The sequence below is a fragment of the Squalius cephalus genome (genome assembly GCF_949319135.1).
Source record: "Squalius cephalus genome assembly, chromosome: 4".
NCBI lineage: Eukaryota > Metazoa > Chordata > Actinopteri > Cypriniformes > Leuciscidae > Squalius > Squalius cephalus.
In genome coordinates this window covers 48,422,787-48,443,999 of record NC_137125.1, presented here as the reverse complement: position 1 = coordinate 48,443,999, position 21,213 = coordinate 48,422,787, and the positions used below count along the sequence as shown (strand labels likewise).

At 37.8% G+C, this 21,213-nt stretch overlaps 2 protein-coding genes across 2 annotated transcripts in view; both read left to right on the top strand.

Moving 5' to 3' along the window:
- The window catches only part of lyrm5a (LYR motif containing 5a), a 104,101-nt gene that overhangs the window by 6,361 nt on the left and 76,527 nt on the right, over window positions 1–21,213 (top strand). The window lies entirely within an intron of this gene.
- pou3f2a (POU class 3 homeobox 2a) lies at window positions 19,359–20,972 on the top strand. The gene is given in 2 exon segments (XM_079868518.1): window positions 19,359–19,422; window positions 19,425–20,972. Coding segments are annotated over 2 exon segments (1,194 nt in total). The 5' UTR covers window positions 19,359–19,373; the 3' UTR covers window positions 20,570–20,972.

Here is a 21,213-nt window from a genome sequence, read left to right as displayed (position 1 = left end):
AAGAAAGAGGCACATTGACGTTTTTTTAAAGTGTAGGCCTATGCTATGTCCAAAAATTAATAAATGACAAATAGTATGGTTTTATGTGGTATGCCCAGCATGTTATATCACCGTGATATACTCTGCTGAAAATGATGACTGGCATTTTGCTGAACGAATCTCTCTTTTGTTCGGTCGCTATCGCATCGCTTGCACCAGATTATTCACTTTCTGTGTGTCAAGCACGAAAAGAAATAATACAAAGAAGCTAACAATAAGTAGATTTGCTTTGGTCTCCGGCCGCCGTATGTGTGTGCGTTGAGGCTGCAGCAGTGTGATACGGGTTGAACACACACTCTGAAGTGGACAGATATGAAGAATGACATTTAAAACGCCATACTGTTTGTCAGTGCGCTCTCTCGTTCTCTTTCTCAGACCCTCGCGCTGACTGAACGCACCTCAGTGCGGCTGTCAATCACCGGCGTGTCAAACCTGCGAGGACGAGGCAGGTGTGTTTATACTGGCAGACGAAACTAAACAAAAACCAAAAGACGCAAACAAGAAACGAGGAGAAAGATGAAGGGGCGAGAGTCATAAAACGGAGAGAAAGTGTATCATAGAGACGGTGAGGAATCAAGAGAGACCTTAGCAACCCTTCCCTCCTCCTCCTCCTTCTCCTCCTTTCTCTCTCTCGCTGTCTGTCTCTCACCTGCGTATCAGTCGTGTGTACCGTGTTTGATTGACAGCTTGGCAGAGATCAGTGTCTAGCTGATGTGAGGGTGGCAGACCTGGAAACGCAGTGAGAGGGTTTATCAGCTGCACGGAGAGAAAGAGAGAGAGAGAGCGAGGTGGGGGAGGTAAAGGGGGGCACACAGAGAAAGGAGTGTGAAAGAGCTACAGGGAAGGAGAAAACGATGAAGGGGAGGAGAGAGAGAGAGAGAGAGAGAGAGAGAGAGAGAGAGAGAGAGAGAGAGAGAGAGAGAGAGAGAGAGAGAGAGAGGAGGGGGGAGAGGGCTCTTTTACTGCCGGTCTAGAATGTGACTGGATTCTTAAACAGCTTTACAGAGAGTAAGAAACAACAGCCACCAATTCATCAAACAAATACCTGCACACACACACACATGGGTGAATGAAACTAAAACCATGCACAAAAAATAAGAAATTATATACATATATATATATATATATATATATATATATATATATAAATATATATATTTTTTTGCTTTGTGACATTATATTAATAACAATTACGCACATTATCCTTTTAAATTCTCATTACCATAATGGGTTTTGTTGTAATTGCCATATTCTCAACTATGATTCTCAATAGATTATCGCTACTTCAGTAGGCTAGTGATAAAGTAAAATGGTCTTTTTAATTATGAATATAAAGGCAGTACAACTAATACTACCATGAGATATTAATAATTTACTTTAAATTACTTTAATAATATATAATAAAAAAAAGTGCATTACAATTATGCATTCATTTTCTAAATTTTATGCAAAATCATAATCATTATTTTCTGTAAACAAAATAAAATGACTTAATTCTTTTAATTTTGGTGTGAAATTATGCATATTCACATATAAGCAACTAGCTTATATAGAGAGAGAGAGAGAGAGAGAGAGAGAGAGAGATGCCTTTACATAGATACGTATGTGCATTTAACTAATTTATGTATTATATATATATTATATAATGTATTATGTATTATTACATATATTATATATATATATGTGTGTATATATATATATATATATATATATATATATATATATATATACACACACATACAAACAAATACACAAACAATATATCATTAAAGAAATATATTTGAGGAATATACAGAGGAATTATCATGTTTAGCATGCACATACACCTGAAACATCCCTATAAGAATACACACACACCTGTTTCACATTCATTTTAAGTTCTTATGCTCAACCTATAGTGAAGGGTCCTTCCCTGACAATCAATGTGAGTCTGTTTTATTGACAATAAAAGCTTTAAACAGCAACACTATGTCTTTGCTTTAAATGGCGATGTTCCCCTTAAACGGCTGCTTTATAGCGTGAGTCGTAAAGGCTGTATAATTCAGCAGCATTTTACTGATGCTGCTCCTGGCACGCTGCCTGCCAGTCAACAAATGACGCTTGTGCCGTGGAGGCCGGAAGAGAGAGAGAGAGAGAGAGACCCAGATGCCCTGCTGCACTGAATCACTAGCTGTGCTTAAACTCTGTGCAGTGAAACAAATTCCATTACAGAGACACACAAACCTCGAGTCGGGCCTTCCGCACTGCCAGAATTTTGATAAGATTAGATCTCAGATGAAATTAGTGAAGAATCATTTCTGTGCTCTGAAAACACATGATCGCCAAAGGCACTGATATCATGAATATTTTGTGGAAGTCTATGAATAATAAGGATTTGATCATGAATATTCAATATTATCTCAGTACAGTAGTATGGGTTCAAAACAAACTTTAGATGCTGTCGATTACCACAGAAAATGATTGTCATTTGTCCCTCAATTGGTAAATTGAACAAAAATCAATAAATAAAGTGTAAAATAATTGTGTGATAAAATCACTTATCTCGTCCCTGCAAATCTTTCAGCTTATCTTATAACCATGAAAGGCACGTAAAGTAACGCAAAATACCCACAGGAATTATGTCAGCAACAACTTCCTCTGCCTAGAATGAAATGTCTGTTGAATAACTTTTACATTGCAGCCACTTTATTTGGTGCACCTTGCTAGTACCGGGGTTGGATCCCTTTTGCCTTAAGACCTGCCTTAATTCTTTGTGGCATAGATTTAACAAAGTCACTTAAATCACCTTTCTTCCCCATTCTGATGCTCAGTTTGAACTTCAGCAGCTCGTCTTGTCCATGCCAAAAGAATGCATTGAGTTGCAGCCACGTGATTGATATTTGAATAGGTGTACCCTTACGAACAAGAAGTTTATTCAAGTGTTCTATTAGTATACTTCTTTTAAACTAAAATAAGAAAGTATGCTTTCAGTCTACATTTTACATACTTCTCAGAAATATACTTTATGTATTTCTCAGAAATATACTTTAAATTATACTTAAGTGCTTGACTTATGCAGAGAAAAGTCCAAGTATATTTTTGTACTCGATCCTTTGATCGAGATATACTTAAAAGTATAATTAAGTATTCAAAGTATACTTGGCTTGTAGTTGTGTTAACTCTTTTGATCGAGTAGCCTATTAAATATCCTTTTTTTTACATAGTTTTTCATATACAGTCTTATGAAACTTACATTGTTTGAAAATATTGATTAGAAGATTGATATAAAACAGATATGTTTCTAATTCTGCGTCTCTGAATTTTTGTGTAGGCTAGTCCACTGGTAGTGTACATAGGGATTTATTTTAATTCTACTTTACTCTTTCCCCACCATTGACTGGATTTTCCCAGCTATCCATGTTTTCACTGTTATATAGTAAGGGGCGCTATATGACACATCTTCTAGTGCAGAATCTCTGGATCAAAACATAGGAGAAGAAGAAACTGAAACAAGTGATAGAAGATTGCTCACGCAAATGTAAAATAACGTGATCATCAAACATTAAACAGCATGTAAATCAAAACTGCTTAATGTTTCCAAATGAAATGTCGAACCCATGAAGAGAAAACGACTGTGAAGCTTTGGGGGTGTTGGACTCGATCTACTCCATCTGTGTTTTGATCATCGTTCTGAATCTGATCAAGGCGTAGTCTTTGACAAAAATGTGATTTTCTCAACTCTTTTGTTTAAAATGTTGCCTTTCTTTATGAAACTTACCGACATTCAAGTGTTGATAAAAAAGGATGCATGAAGCTAATAAAATGTTTTTAAAATTAAAGTACAGTTAAAGGTATTTTTCAAGTATAAAAATTAATATCTACATTTGAGCATAGTAGAATACTGCAAGTGAAAAAATAATATAGAAATAGTAAACTATAAGTATAATGTTATGTTCACTTAAAGAAAACAAGTATACTTGCAGTATAAACTAGTTTACTACTTCAGTGTGTACTTTTTATAAACTAAAAAATGTACTACTTGTACTAAAATAGTAAACTACTTATAAGTTTACTTGTAGTACAGATGCATTACAAATGAGAAACCTAGTTGTGTACTTAAAGTTTACTACTGTTACACACTTAAACGTATACTTTTATATACTAAAAGTGGGCCAATTTAGTGCCAAGCATGTTGAAATAGTACACTTACAAGTTTACTACAAGTACACATTGATATTAATATACTTACTATATAAAGTATACTTAAAAATATACTTGAACATTACTTAAGTATATTTCATAAAATTAACTTGAAGTATACTTCTTTTTCATAAGGGTACCTAATAAAGTGCCCGGTGAGTTATATATTTTATATATTTATATTTTATATGAACTACATTTAAGTTATATATTTTGTTCAAACCCTGACTGTTTGAGCCACAGGTATACCCACTCCTAAAGGTTCCAAATGGGGGTTTTCGCAATGATGCCAAACACCATTTTTGGATTCCCAAAAAATATTTCAGTAAACAGTTCTTCAAAGAATATCTATATAACCTTTTTCCAATGTAAAGAACCTTTTGTGCAATGGAAATGTTATGGATGTTAACGGTTCACTGAAAAAAAATGATTTGTTGAATTTAATAAAAATGTTTATGCTAAGTGGTTGCACACAATTGATTTTAGCTACATTTAAACAAAGGCATTAAGTTGAACTAAAATTGATTAAGTTCAACTTAATGCATTTGTTTAAATGTAGCTAAAATCAATTGTGTGCAACCACTTACCATAAAAAAATGTATTAAATTCAACTAATCATTTTTTTCAGTGTTCATCATGGAACCACTGATGCCAATAAAGAACACCGAAATAACAGAAAGTGCATTGCTGTAAAAACTTTTTATAAACTGAGAAATGAGTCAAAATCGTTTTCTGTGGTAACTCAACTTCATTCACAGATGCTGTCAGTACAGTTTGTTTTGAACTTGGAATATTCTTTTAATATCTGACACTGATCTTAAACTATTTGTTATCATTTTTAAATGTAAATAATTTATATAATAATAATAACATCATTATTGTTCCAATAAAGGTAAAATAGCATTTTACATTTACTGTATACAATTAAAGAAAGCACCCGCTTCAAGCTTCTTTCCCTTCTGTTTTACCCTCACACCATCTCTCTACGCTTCTCCCTTCATCTATCCGCCATTCCTTCCATCAATCGCTCGTCTGTCACGCTGCAGGAGCATCCAATCTATCACGGGTTAGAGTTCGGGGGCACTGCGACTCCGAGCACTGGAGCGTTTCCTCTATCACACTCTCTCCTTCTCCTCCTCACTCACTAACAGGCAGGAGGAGTGAAGGGAGCAGGAGGTTGATGAACATTTTCAGTGAGTATTTAACGTTTAGCGTTCCTGATGAATGCCAGAGCTGTTTTGTGAGCTTTACAATAAAAAAAAAAGATGCACGCTGTCTTCCCAGGGGCAGTGGTAGACATTAAAACTCAAGCCAAGTCATTACCCGGCATGCGTGGAGAGTAGGGCATGGGGGGATTTACTTTGGGCAAGTGGTCTTTAATAAGTCCTGCTCTTGAGATCTGAGGTTTTATGTGGGGTAGCAGTGGTGGGGGTCTATTTCTGGGGTATTTGTGATGTGTGTGCATTCGTGTGTGTTTGTGTGTTGTTGAAATGAATGAGATATTGAGTCGCTCACCTCTTCTCTGCCCTCTGATTCCAAATTGAATTTGAGGGATCTTGTGGGTGGGACGGCCTTCTGCTACTCAAAGCCACATCAATTACTATTGGCAGCCGTGCAATTGATTTAGAAATCACACTGCAAGCAGATGGGCAACATGTATCATTTGAAGACACATACAGTTGCACATGCACCGACATCTGTGACCTCACAGGAAGTCAAATGAGCGTGCTGATAAGTAGTATCTTAGTTTGCTCCTGTGGCAATTTTGAGGGGCAATCAATCAAACCTTCCAGATCCATCGATCACAAACAGGTGAGAAAAGGCCAAAGGCCACCAGAGGGTCGGGACCCAGGACGGTGACCCTTGATAAAAACCACAACCTCTAATTTACATCACGCCCCAGACAGGCGTATCGGTGACCTTAACCATGACCGTAACCATGACAATCAGGCCACTGTTGCCGTGGGAGGATAATCAGAGAGATGTTGGATTGTGCATCAGTGCCTTATGCACACACACACACACACACACACACCTGATGTGCACTGGATGCAGAGTTATGGGTAAATAGTTCTACCCAGATCAACCATCTCTCTCACAGCCTTGACTACACAAGTACTACTTGACAAAGCAGCCCATGGTACTAAAAACCTAAAAATATATATAAATACCCAATTAAACCCAATTAAATACACTCCTACAAGAGAGAGAGACCAAAAAGAGCACATTCCCATGATCCTTTACTGCATTAACAGTTAATGGCTGTGTCCAAAAACAGGCATGTGACTTGTTACCTAACTGCCCTATCAGGCAATGACTTTGCAGGCAGCGTTTGCGCAAAAAGGTACCTTGCGAAACTGATTTCAGACAGGCAGCATAACGGTTTAATCATCTACAGCAAAATAGAGCGAGCTTTGGTGAGAAATTAACTAATATTTAATTACTACAATAGAAATTTATCACTAGAAATTACATCAGAAGTGGAAAACGTTGGTCAAAAACGTACACAAACTGACCACCAATGGCAACTTTCAGATCTTTATTTTTGACTGTCACAGAATGGAAAGCACAGAATTGTGGGATATCAAAGGCAGTGAAGGATACATCTATGCTGCCTTCAAAAATCAATCAGATTAAGGTATCTCAGGAGACAGGAAGTGAAGCTAACATTGGATTGGGACGTGCCTTGATGACTTCCTACCTTGGAGTCCGTCCTCTGAAGGCAGCTTTTCTAAGCTTTTAGATGCAGCCAATCAGAACTACTTAAAGACTTACATTTGGCCACTACGAAACAAATCAGAGTCAGGAACAGAATCTAAAATAAAACTCAAAATCAGTGTCCACACTTGTTGTTCGGTTCTCTTGGTTATTTTGGTCTGGGCCACAAAAGAAAATGATACATTTAGTCCTGGTTCGCTTAGAATTTTTCGAATCTTTAAGCTAAAGATACCAACAACAACAAAAAAAAGCTTTTGAGACCATTTTTGACCATTTTTTTTCTCTTTTGAGAGATTTTGTCGCCGAACTTACCGAATTTAAAAAACGATGCTGTGTTCTGGGCTAAATATGCTGGTTGTATGTGCATACATATGATGGTATTTTTACTAGCTGAGAACTGAGAAATATGTAAAGGAGTCAAAACAGTGCCAATAATTCCTCCCATCACATACAACCAAAAATCTTCTGCTTGCATCTTCGGTATGTGTTGTTTCTCACTGAAAGTGTGTTCCCATGAAAATTTATTCGAACCAATCCTGCCAGATGTGAACACAGCCTTAATCAAAGGATCAAGATTCGAATCAGGAACAAAATTAGAATCAAGGCCTGTTCACACCAAGGATGATAACTATAACAATAACTAATACTATAATAATACTAATTCAATGATAATAGAGACATCCAACACATATATGTACCTTTGAGGGACTAATATGTACTCTTTAGGTACAAAAGTGTACCTTTTGAAAAGGTACCGCCACAGCGACAGCTTTTGTACCTTTTTTTCTGAGAGTGAAACCTCATAATGATAACAGCACAGAGGAACAATATTATTGAAATCACTTTCAAAACTATTTTGTCTAGCTGATGAACAATAAAAAAATATTGACAGCCAATCAGAAACAGACTTTAAAAAGCAACATAGAATAACAGAATGTTACTGTTCATTGGTGTGGACGCTCATATAGTTATCTTTACAGATATCACTTGTGAGAACAGTCAGGATCAGAATCAGAGTCAGAATCGAAACCAGGATCAAGATTAGAGTCTGAATAACATCTGTAAGAATCTGTATCAGAATCAGGCACCTGAACCTAATATGCTTAAACATGCTCAACAAAATGTAAACTAAACATCATGACTATTAAATTGAGCAGGATAGAAAAGCAAAAGGAAAGAGGATGGTGGACAACCTTTGCAACGTTCATTCATCCCTGAATTCATCTCTGCTAAGATAATAAAACAAGAGAGCTAATCTGGGGCAAACTCAGCAGTTTTAAACATCCTATAACACAGATCAAAGAGCTTTTCTTGTGTGCAAATGAACCTCACAGAGCGTCCTCTTCTGAGTAATGGAAATACACAGACTCAGCAAAGGAGAAATACAAATGCTGCACTACATTTTTTTTCCCGTCGGCTCTCTTTACCCCTTCAAGATTCTGCCTTTAACTAAAGTGTCTTGCCTTCCATCATCTCTCTCTCTCCTCGCTCTTTCTCCAGGGTAATAAGTCGGCTCTCTCATTCCGTCACACGCTGTGCTACATTGATCAGGCCTGCAGGTCAAGTTCAATAGGAGCAGTGAGTGCCTCTTTTTTCCCTTCCTCAGACCAACACACACACCTACACATCCTGAAACACACAGGCACATACACATAATTACACACAACAATACACACACACACACACATTCCTCATTCACAAAGTGTTTCGTGTCCCTCTAAGGAGGTCAGACTCCTGGAACGACTGTTCCAGCCTGTAAACAGCGGCTGGGCTCCCACTTCATTAACATTCAAGCACACAAACAAACAGTCAGAAACAAGAGCAGAACGTTCCAGAAAAACAGTATGTGATGTGTGCCGGTTGACGGTGACAGGAGATTTCGCATTGGCTCATGTGCACACAAACACACACACACAAGCCTCAAGCATCAAATTTCTGTTTGCATTCATTTGTATTCAAGAAGGACACAGACCTCCTTGGTTTCCACACTCTTAAAAATAAAGGTTGTTTATTGGCATCAATGGTTCCATGAAGACCCTTTAACATCCGTGGAATCTTTACATTGAACAAAATATTCTTAAAAATAAAGGTTTCATAAGGTGGTTATGCCACAGAAGAACCATTTTTGGTTTCCCTAAGAACATCTCAGTGAGCAGCTTAAAAGAACCATTTTTTCTAGTGTAAAGAACATTTAAAAAATCTAAAGAACCATTTTCCACTATAAAAAACCTTTTGTGCAATGTAAAGGTTCCATATGGGTTATTCCTGCACTGTAAAAAATGATCGTAATTTTAACGGTAAAAGACTGTAAAAATGCTACAGTGAAAAACTGTTAATTGGTTAACAGAAAGTTTCCGTACTATATACGGTAAATAACTGTGATAGATCTAATGGTACATTTAATGTAATTTTACTGTAAAATACCGTTAAATTTACAATTTTTGAAAGTGAAAAAGAACAACTCATTGTATAATTTACAGTGAAAAACCGTAAATTGTCATTCCCACAATTCCCTGTGTGACACTTCACATTTGATGTATTTTTGTTGAAATAACTATGTTTCTTCATAGTTTGTGTGAATGACACTGTGCAGCTTCTATATATTAGTATTAACTTTCTTGTGGAAGAGCTGCTTGTAATGAGCTTTGATTGATCATGTGACTCTCATCACTGCTGTGATTGGTGGGTATCAGTGTATTGCAATGGTACAAAACAGATAGGACGGTAAATTCATATTATATCAGATAATAAAATACGGTTTATTACTGTAAATTTTAAATTTACCCCTTCAATAGGACGGTAAATTCACATTATATCAGATAATAAAATACGGTTTATTACTGTAAATTTTAAGTTAAGTCTGTAAAACCAATAATGTGTCTACCGTATTTTTGACGGTAAAGTTCTGGCAACCACAGCTGCCGGTTTTTTACCGTAAAAATCACGGTTTAATTTTTTACAGTGTGGAACCACAGATGCCAATAAAGAACCTTTGTTTTTAAAATGTTCTCGACGCTATAGGGAAAAAATCGTTCTTCTAAGAACTGTTCACTGAACGGTTCTTTGGGGAACCAAAAATGGTTCTGCTATGGCATCACTGCAAAAACGACTTTTTGGAACCTTTATTTTTAAGAGTGATTTATCCCAAAGAGAGCATTAGTTTATAATGTCTACATTAAGACACACTTGGTGCTGTGCTGCTGTGGCGTTTTATAGGGCGCATTTTAGCAATAAAACGAGTTAGCATTTATTGCTAACACTGAGGGTCGTTATGAGACACGCTGACCTCCACAGACACGCAAGTGAATTTATGAAGTATTCTCACAGCCATCATAGACACACACATTAGCACATACACACACACACACACACACACACACACACACACACACACACACACACACACACACACAATCTCATGAAACAGCCCTCGGTCCGTTTGCACTGGACCATGGCAAACAGAGCACATCTGTTAATATACACAAAGTAATTACACTTTCATTTAACACACACACACACACACACCACTTTTCATTAAACACACTCTGACTGTTTTGAGCAGAAGAACCATCTCATTAGCCACTGCTGGGAGGTTGTGTGTGTAATGTGTGTGTGTGTACATGAATTGCTTTGTGTATGGAAATGTAGTCGAACGGCACTAGCATGTGTCATGGTACTCTGTTCCCCTTCTGTTACGGCTATTTCATCAATTTATCTTTATTTCTTTCCGTTTGATGAAGACAAACTGTATCATCCCAGAGGCATTTTTCACTTCTGCTGTCCTCCCCTTAAAAAATTACCATAGAAACTATAGCTTCTGCCAAAATACTGTAAAATCAGCCATCACTATCATCAAAACAAGAAATTTATGGAAAAAACATATTTTAAGGGTATCTCATATTAATCTATTATGGTTTTGCAACAGTTAATACATGTTGTAACTTGATATTTGGCAGATACTTGGGTTAATGGTAAAGAAAAGTAGAGTTTAGTAGAGTTTAGTTCAAACTTCAGTTGTTTTATATGGTAGAAATAATTCAAATGTGATTTTTATAGATTAAGGGACAACTCAAAATCATTTTTATGTGAACCTGCACTATAAGAAATTCCATAATAGGGCACAATATACTGTGGCAATATGAAGGAATTTTCAATATCTTGAATTACTCATTGCATTGTTGCATTAAAGTAAATGGCCGTAAACCTAACAAATAATGTCCTGGCAGAAAATGACTAGTACATCTCACAATGTGGAATAGTTCTTTAAAGGGATACATATGTATTTGTGCACATCTAGAGACAGATTACAACTTCCTTTTAAAAATTAAGATTCTTTATTGGCATTAATGGTTCCATGAAGAACCTTTTCATTGCACAAAAGGTTCTTTCTAGTGTAAAATAGTTCTTTCCACACTTGCAAAGTGTTCATTACAGTAAGACAACATTGGTTATTTTAAGAACTGCTCACTGAAAGGTTCTTTGGAGAGCCAGAAATGGTTCTTTTATTGCATTGCTGTGAAATCCCCCTTTTGGATGTAAAATGAGGCCAGTTTTGCAGTTGTCTATATTTTGAATTATTTTGGTCTTTTAGATAGACAAGATGACACTGGAAACTAATGGGAGTTTTGGGAGAGGATGGAGGTCTCACGGTTGCCATGGTGCCACAGGGTCGCGGGGGTCACAGCTGCAAGAGGCAGCTTTAGGAGATCGCTAACAATTGGGGGTCCACTAATCACACACACACACACACACACACACACACAGAGGCAGCTTTAAATGGAGCACCAGCGACAGCGCAGACTGCTTCACTCTTAGCAGGAATTCTGTGAGCAGCCACTCAGCCTTTCTCTGTTTCACCCCTTCATTCTCCAAATCTCTCACCTCTAGCCCCTCTGTTGGGCCAGCAAACCACTTCACAATCTCACCCTCCCACTCACACACACACAAACACCGCAAGATGTCCTTGGTCCTTTATGGCGGAGGACAGATGGTGTCCTGCCTTAAACCACTCAATTCTTTTTTTCCTACTTTCTCTATTTTTTATCTGTTTGGGAAGGGGGAGACAGGCTCTTGGGAAAGTGACCTAAACGTGGTGAACGCTTTAGTGAGACTTGAGTGGAGAAAAAGAGAAGATATGTATTAAAAAAAAACAGAATTTGTCTCACACTTTAATTTAAGCAAATTTAATTGCATGCATATTCATGCATATAATGTACATACAATACACAATCATATTATGTATACACAACCCAGCTAACAAAAATATGTCCTAAGAATGTTTTGGTAATGTTCCCATTTTTTTTCGTAACTTTTCTACTCGGTCATGCGAACATTAAAGAAACATTTGATAATTCTTCAAACATTATGGGAATGTAACTTTTGAATGTTCTCTAAACATTCTGAAACAAGTAGTAACATTTAAAAAAAAAAAAAAAAAAAAAAACGTTTTTTGAGCATTATTAAAGACCAGATTACTTTGAACTAACATTATAAATGTTATTGGAAGAACGTTTGTTGATAACTTTAGATAACCTTGATAAAAAGTTCTAAACAAAGAAGTATTATTCTTTTTAGTGCTTACTAACAGCTAAACACACACACACACATATACAGTCCATCTCTGCTGTCTGTCCTGACCTGGGTTTCGTATGCACAGATTCAGCCCTGCTTCAGCTGTTAGCATGGCCATCAGTGTTCAACTAGATAGATTAACAGCCATTTTAACCCTTAGTTCAGACAGCTGCATTGATCTGGACTGATATACTTCTGTATAAATCCCCAGAGAAACAAACCAGGGTTGAAATCTGGGTTTAATCTGAGGTTAGCCCATCTTTATCGATCCATCTGGGCTTTCAGGATTCTACTCTTCTAGAATTATGTGAGTGTTCTGAGGTTCATGAGGGGAGTTCTAATGTATAGAATCATGGGAATGTGCTGATGCTGAGGTCACACATGAAGAGAGTTGTTTATACACTCTTAAAATGAAAGGTTATTTATCAGAATCTGTGGCTTCATGAAGAACATCCATGGAACCATTTCATTGTATAAAAGGTTATGTAAAAAGGTTCTTGAGATTAATCATATGATGTTCACACTAAGAAAAATGTCTTTTAAGAACTTGTCACTGAAAGCTTCTTCGGAGAACACAGAGTAGTTATATGACATCCCTGCGAAAACTTGTTTTAGAACTTTTGTTTTTAAGAGTGTACATGAAGAAAATCCTTTGTTCTAGAATCCTTGCAGTGTTCTGCTGAAGTTTACATTAATGTCCTAGAATGCTGAAAGCTTATGCCAATGTTATAGATATCTAAAACATTGGATATATTTTGTTCCTGATAATCACACATGAAGATAATTTTACTGTTCTAGATCACTGGAATGTTCTGATGCTCAAGACAAAGCGAAGTTCTAATGTTCTAGAATGTTGAAATGTTTGCCTATATTATAGATATCTAGAACATTGGAGGTGTTTTGATGCTGATATTCACACATGAATATAACATTACTGTTCTAGATCACTGGAATGTTCTGATGCTCAAGACATAGCAGAGTTTTAATGTTCTAGAATGCTGAAATGTATGCTTACATTATTGATATCTAGAACATTGGAGGTGTTTTGATGCTGATATTCACACATGAAGATAATTTTACTGTTCTAGATCACTGGAATGTTCTGATGCTCTAGACATAGCGAAGTTCTAATGTTCTAGAATGTTGAAATGTTTGCTTACATTATAGATATCTAGAACATTGGAGGTGTTTTGATGCTGATATTCACACATGAATATAACATTACTGTTCTAGATCACTGGAATGTTCTGATGCTCAAGACATAGCAGAGTTTTAATGTTCTAGAATGTTGAAATGTATGCTTACATTATTGATATCTAGAACATTGGAGGTGTTTTGATGCTGATATTCACACATGAAGATAATTTTACTGTTCTAGATCACTGGAATGTTCTGATGCTCAAGACATTAGGAGAGTTCTAATGTTCGAAAATGTTAAAATTTTATTATAGATATCTAGAACATCATGTGTTTGATGCTGGTATACACACATGAATAGAATTTTACTGTTCTGGATCCAGAGGTGGACAGTAACAAAGTCCATTTACTTGAATACTGTACTTAAGTAGGCCTACACTTTTTGAGTATCTGTACTTTACCAGAGTATTATTTGTTCTGGAAACAGTTTGACGTCAGAACCCGAAGTCGGGTTGACGTCAACATCCTACGTCACAGACGTTGGATTTTGGCTGGAAATAAAAGTCGGGTGATGTTTTCATTTTCAACCACAATACAACGTCTGTCCAACGTTGGAGATTAACGTCAATCTGACGTTGGATTCTGACATCAACCTGATTTTCATTTTCAACGTTGGGTTTGGTCTTCTAAATGCGAATTCTGTAATTGTTTTGGAGCACACTAGCTTATAAATAACAGTAAGGCTAATATAATCCCACTAAAAGCCATAAACTTTAAATAGGGCTCTATTTGAGGGAACAGCCATTTGGGTGTCCGAAACCATTGTGGACGTTATTGAGTGCACTTATTCAATCTCACATTCAGTCCCACAACTGGAACTGTGCTCTAGAAATAAATCTGATATTGATATGAGGGTAGGTAGGCAGGCATAGTTTCAGAGGCATAAGGTACTGTAAGTATTACATACAACAATGCAACAATAATAAAGCAATGCATTGACACTATTTGACCAGTAGTATCTGTACTTTCCCTCAAGTAAGGAAGTCGTGTACTTTGTCCACCTCTGTCTAGATCACTGAAATCTTCTGATGCTCAAGACATTAGGAGAGTTCCAATATTCTATAATGTTCAAATTTAAGCCTTCGTTATAGATATCTAGAGCATTGGAGGTGTTTAATGCTGACATTCACACATGCATAGAATTATACTGTTCTAGATCTGAATCTGATGTGGAGGACAAATTAGGAGAGTTCTGATATTCTAGAATGTTGAAATTTATGTCGACATTAGAACATTAACTGAAATTATGCTGAGATTCTTGCTTTTATGTTCTAGAATTGGAATGTTCATACATTTGCAGAGTTCATATAGGGAATGTATTGATGCTAACATAATAATTATTTTAAAGTTCTGGTATCCTTGGAGCATTATTGTGCTGAAATTCATATGAATATAAAAGATGATGTACAGTCATCTGTTTCCTTGAACATGAAATGTTGAGTTAATATTGAGTTTTAATAGTTTATAATTCTACTATAACTGATCATTTTATTTAATAATTTTAATTAATAATTTTCTGAAAAAATAAAAGACTAAACACTAAAGCATGATAATCTCTAACTGAGATACAAGATAGCGCTATTTACGTTTGTATTATCTGTTTCAGTTACGCCGATTTCTGATACAGCACTGCCATGGACGATGACAAATTAAGAAATATCAGATGGCGATATCAGAATCAAGTAGCCTTTCCCCTAGTTTAGTGTTAAATGTGCTAGCTAGAATGCATAAAGAAAGGTCATGTGCCTCTATTTGGAAGAAAATTTAAAGCCACAGTGACCCTGAAAACATGACCTCTTATATTTATACTCTCACGTCTTCAGAGAACAGATCAGGATACAGGAGGAGAAAAAACATCCATGTGGATTTTTAATGGTCTGTTGCAAAGGTGGTAAAATCCAATCAGCCATTAAACTACCAAACTCCTGCACAGGAGAGCACAAGAGAAAGAGACTTGAGTTTTTTTCCCCCCCATCAAGTCATAAAAGTTCAGGGAACAAGGGAATCAATCAGTGGTATCAGTTAGCCGCCTTCAAAAGATCTTGGACAATCAACTAAATATCTTAATGACTTTGGATTTGCACATTACAGTTTTATCATAACCGCCTAAGCTACTCAGACAAAGATTTACACCCATTATCTAAATAATACCCCTAATTAGTGTGTTCATTATATCCTCCCACACAAAGCCAGAGACACAGACACCTCTGGATTACCTACTTAATCTGATGATGCAATGTCATTTCCCCACTCACCCGAACCAGCGCCAAATGTTTGTCACAATTAGATGGAAAATACATAATCCTCACAAATGCTCTAGAAGAACATCAGACATGGAGCTAAAATCTGAATGCTCAGACCATAGAAGGGATAGAAGCACGCAGGAGCTCAAATTATAACCCCATTAAAATCCCACACCCTTGTGAAAAATATATGTAATACTGCATTTTTGTTGTAATAATAGACATGCCTGCTGGACTTCAAGATTATACATATTTAAACAACTACCCAATAAAAATGAGGGAGATATTGGGTCTGGCTGTGAGAGAAAAAGAGGAAGAGAAGTATTAATATTATTAATAATATATTAAATTGCATTACATGTGTATTGCGTATACTGTATACAGATGGTTTAGTTATGATTTTTGGTCAAATAAAGTTTTACACCAAACTAAAAATGTATTCGATTTTATATATTTCTTCTGTAAAATTTGATGTTTGCCATTATGCTTGCCAAGAGCTTTAATCAGTATTTTACTATTTTTTAGCTTTTAAGATTCACTTTCACACCATAATATTTTGGAAAAATATTTGGAAAAAGGTGGTACTGCAGGGTTTGATCTAATGACACATGTGACGAGACAGTGTTTCTGCTGCATGTATGTGTGTTTGGGGTGCTGTTGACCCCAGTTTTGCTGTGCACAGTGGGGGTCTTAATACAGAGAGCTGAACTGCCCCTCTTTTATAAGGAGCATAATAGCCATTCGCTCACAGCTGACCAACGCTATCAAAGGGAGAGGAGGCATGTGGGATTACAGATTTAACGAGCCCTTTGTGCAGACTAATTACATGTGAATGAGGGTCTGTAGGAGCTCATCCACCCCTTGTATCTACCACAGGTGAACCCCAAACAACCCCCCCCACACACACACACACACACACACACATTCAAACTCATTCTGTCACATACAGAAAACACAACACAAAGTAATTGAGTTATATGATGAAATAAATTGCAATTGATTTGTTTTCAGTGCACTTTATTATAAATGTGAGCAATAACAAAATAAGAAATGTGTTCCTGTATTACCATAATGCACTTTTTAACAACAATTTATAGAAATGTTTTAGTAAACATTTCTATAAATTGTATTATTTATCTATTTATTTATATGTATAGTTATTTCTTTCTTTTCTTTTTATTCATGTCATATTCTTGATAGTCTATTTTTATTATTGTTGTTGCACAAGGGAGAATAACTTGTATGCAATATCTCTGTGGAAAATATAAGGACCTTGAACCTTAAACATATAAACACTATATATATTATGTAATTATATTAATTATATGTGACCCTGGACCACAAAACCAGTCACATGGGTCATTTTTTAAAAATTGAGATCTGAAAGCTGAATAAATAAGCTTTCCATTGATGTATGGTTTGTTAGGATAGGATAATATTTGGCCGAGATACAACTATTTAAAAATCTATAATATAATATTATTATATTATGCTCAATAGATTAGTATATTTAAAATATGTTTTTTTTAATATATATATATATATGCATATATAAGCTATTCATAATGTAGCAAACTGTAAATAATTATGCAATGTCTGTTAAGGACACTGAGTGCTATACCAGAGTGTTCTGTTTGTGCTATGAAAAAAGAAAACGTATAAAAAGAAAAATCCCCATGATGATCATGTTTTGAATTGGAACATTTAGTTACTCAACAGTCCTATCTAATTAAGCCATGAGAAATTAAATAACTCCAGCACAGGGTCGATATAATTACTGCTAATTTATTGCTCAGATTATTCACCATTCTTGTTCTCTCAAACACCGAGTGGAGAACCTATAGCATGAGATAACTGTTTAAAACGCTAGGCCTTTTCGTCCCTTTAACGGTTCTAGCATCGTTTATGCGTTATTAGGATGTGTAATTGAACAGCCCATAGTTTGCATATTACTTTATTAAGATAATGTATTTTCTGCTTGGCCGTGCACGCCTGTGTTAAAGCTTCTGAATCTTAAAATTACAACTCAATTAACACGACCGCTTTTTGCATTTCACCAAAACTCCTGAGCATTTGGCAATCTGTACTCACAAAAAAGTATCAAGGGACGATCGTGTTTTTTTTTTTTTTTTTTTTTTTTTTGGTGGAATATTTTACACTGCTGTGTCTTATGATGCATTACAAGAGGGTGCAAAAAATGTGTCCAGAGAAGTGTGTGTGGGTGCATGTTTACAAAAGGCTGTGGCTGGGGTGGAGGTAGAGCCTGCCATTCACCTCTCACTGGCCCTGCGGCCCTGCGATGCCCTGCATGCGCTTTTCAGGCTTTCAAATGGGCTTTATGTGCGCGAGGAGAGAGAGAGAAAAGGCTCGAGCAGCTGTGACGTGGGCGGCGTTGTTTCATTCACCTCTCGCCATGGCAACGGACAGGGGCCCGAAAAAATGTCCCCTCCTTGAGCCATGTGAGAGACTTTGAAATCCCATCAGAACATAGAGTGCAGTTATTTCAGCCATGAAAATAAAGTACAAACAACTCAAATATAAAGCAAATGTAATTATTATAATATAATTTGTCTATACATTCCTGAATAATTATTAATTCTCAGACACCTGTTTAATCTCCATAATGTATAGGCTTACTGTAAGCATTTAATTCTGTAACTTCATTGAACTCTATTATTAAGATGATTTGGTTGTGCTCACAAAACTAGGTTGAGAACTTTAATTTAAAACATTCGGTTATATTGCCTTAATTTTTTAAGTTTAGGGTTTTTAAAAGTTAAAGCTCACTGCACTTTTCATCCATTTTGAATTCATTACTGATGAATAAAATGAAATTAAAAGTCACAAACACAAATTACATTAAGTTAAAAGGATGGGATGATGACGATATTTTAAAGTGCAGGGCATGTAACGTTTATGAATTATGTGCATGATTGTGTCTTTTTCGATGTGAAATATCTTACGCACTCGCATTATTCGTTTTTGAAAAGCATATTGTTTTTATCCACTTATTTTAAATAAATATAAGATGTAAATAGGCCTATATAAAACACGCGCTGTTGTATTGTCTTTTTTCTTTGTTTGTTTGACATGCACTCAACATATATCGACAGTAAATATTAAATTATTTTCATATGCTAGTTTTCACGGTTCATTTAAAAAAGAAAAACATTTTAGTCCTTTTTGTACAAAACACTCATACAATAGCCAATAATAACGAATGCTAGTCAGAATTAATTATTTTGTTCTATTGGCATGACTATCCTATACATATCAGCACAATACAGCATCATAATAATTTTGAACTGAAACATTTAAACTTAATGAAAAACTTAATGAAAGCCAGGCTGGATACCTTTGGAGCCCACTGCGCCCACTGCGCCCTGTCACTGCTGATCCCTCTGTGCTTGTTTTCAGGAGAGCGCAATGGGATGGGGGTTCTGTGTCGAATCTACTGCGACCAATGAACGCGCCGCTGCCACATCTGTCAAGCCGTGCTGACCAATAGACAGCAGCGCGAGGCGGATCTCAGGTGCGCGCCTCTGCGTCTTCGCGGCTCTGGCGCGCTGGGGAGCCGCCTGTGGCACAGAGTAGCTGTAGAAACTATGGCGACCGCGGCGTCCAACCACTACAGCATCCTGTCCAGCTCGGAGCCCGGCAGCATGCAGCAGACGCCGCCGCCGGCCTACAGGGACGCGCACAGCCTTCTGCAGAGCGAGTACACCACTCTGCAGAGCAGCGGGAGCACGCTCGGCCACGCGCACCAGTGGCTGACGGCGGCGCTGTCTCACGGGGGAGAGGGGTCGCCGTGGCCCGCCAGCCCGCTGGGTGAGCAGGACATTAAGCCGGTGGAGGAGCTGCAGCATTCGCCGAGACAAGCGCATCTGGTGCAGCAGAGCCAGCATCACGAGGCGGGCGCTTGGCGCGCGACCACCACCGCGCATATGCCGAGCATGAGCACCTCTAACGGGCAAAGCCTGATCTACTCTCAGCCCGGCTACGGCGAGCCGGGGATGCACCACGAGGACCACCACAGCCCGCATCTGAGCGAGCACGGCCACCCGCAGAGCCTGCACTCGGACGAGGACACGCCGACCTCGGACGACCTGGAGCAGTTCGCCAAGCAGTTCAAGCAGCGCCGGATCAAGCTGGGCTTCACGCAGGCGGACGTGGGGCTCGCGCTGGGCACCCTCTACGGCAACGTCTTCTCCCAGACCACCATATGCAGATTCGAGGCGCTCCAACTGAGCTTCAAGAACATGTGCAAACTCAAGCCCCTGCTCAACAAATGGCTGGAGGAGGCGGACTCCACCTCGGGAAGCCCGACCAGCCTGGATAAGATCGCCGCGCAGGGGAGGAAGAGGAAAAAGCGGACCTCCATCGAGGTGAGTGTTAAAGGGGCCCTGGAGAGCCATTTCCTCAAGTGCCCGAAACCCGGGGCGGTGGAGATCACCTCGCTGGCGGACAGCCTGCAGCTGGAGAAGGAAGTGGTGCGGGTCTGGTTCTGCAACCGGCGGCAGAAGGAGAAGCGAATGACGCCCCAAAACGGACCGATGGCCGGGAACGAGGATGTGTACGAGGACGCCTCGCCTCACCACGGGGCGCAGACACCTGTTCCGTGAGAAAGGGGCGGCTTGAACATAATCGACTGTCTCTTTGTCCCGGCCACAAGCCCGTTCGGGGCGGACCGACGGTGATGAAGCGTCTCTGTGTGTGGCACCTCCGAGGGCGCGGAGCGCGCGTGGTTGCGCGAACAATCTACGGGCACGGGCGCGAGAAAACACGCTCTGGCAAAAACCGAGGCGTTACGCGCCGCGACCGAACCTAAAGAGGGAACGTAAACATACTTTTATTTAAGAGATTTCTTTTCAAGTCCGGGGATCTGTGAAAGCATCATGTCACTTCCAACCGAAAGCTGTGAAAAAGGCGTCAGGGGCACGCCATCTTCCCCTCATGACCACAAAAGGTTTATTCCTGATTGAAATGAATCCGGTTCAATGTCTGCTATTCATTCTCATACAAAAATGAATGGCAAATGCTTTATTATTATCATTATTATTATTATTATTATTATTATTATTATTATTATTATATCTCCCGTCATGATCAAAAGATGTTTAATACTGATTGAAATGTGTCTGCATTTCATTTAACTTCTGATATAAATGGCAATAATAATAATAATAATAATAGGCCTAATATCTAAATAGCTCTAAATTATTTATCATAAATAAAAGGATCCGAATATAGCCTACTAATACGCAAA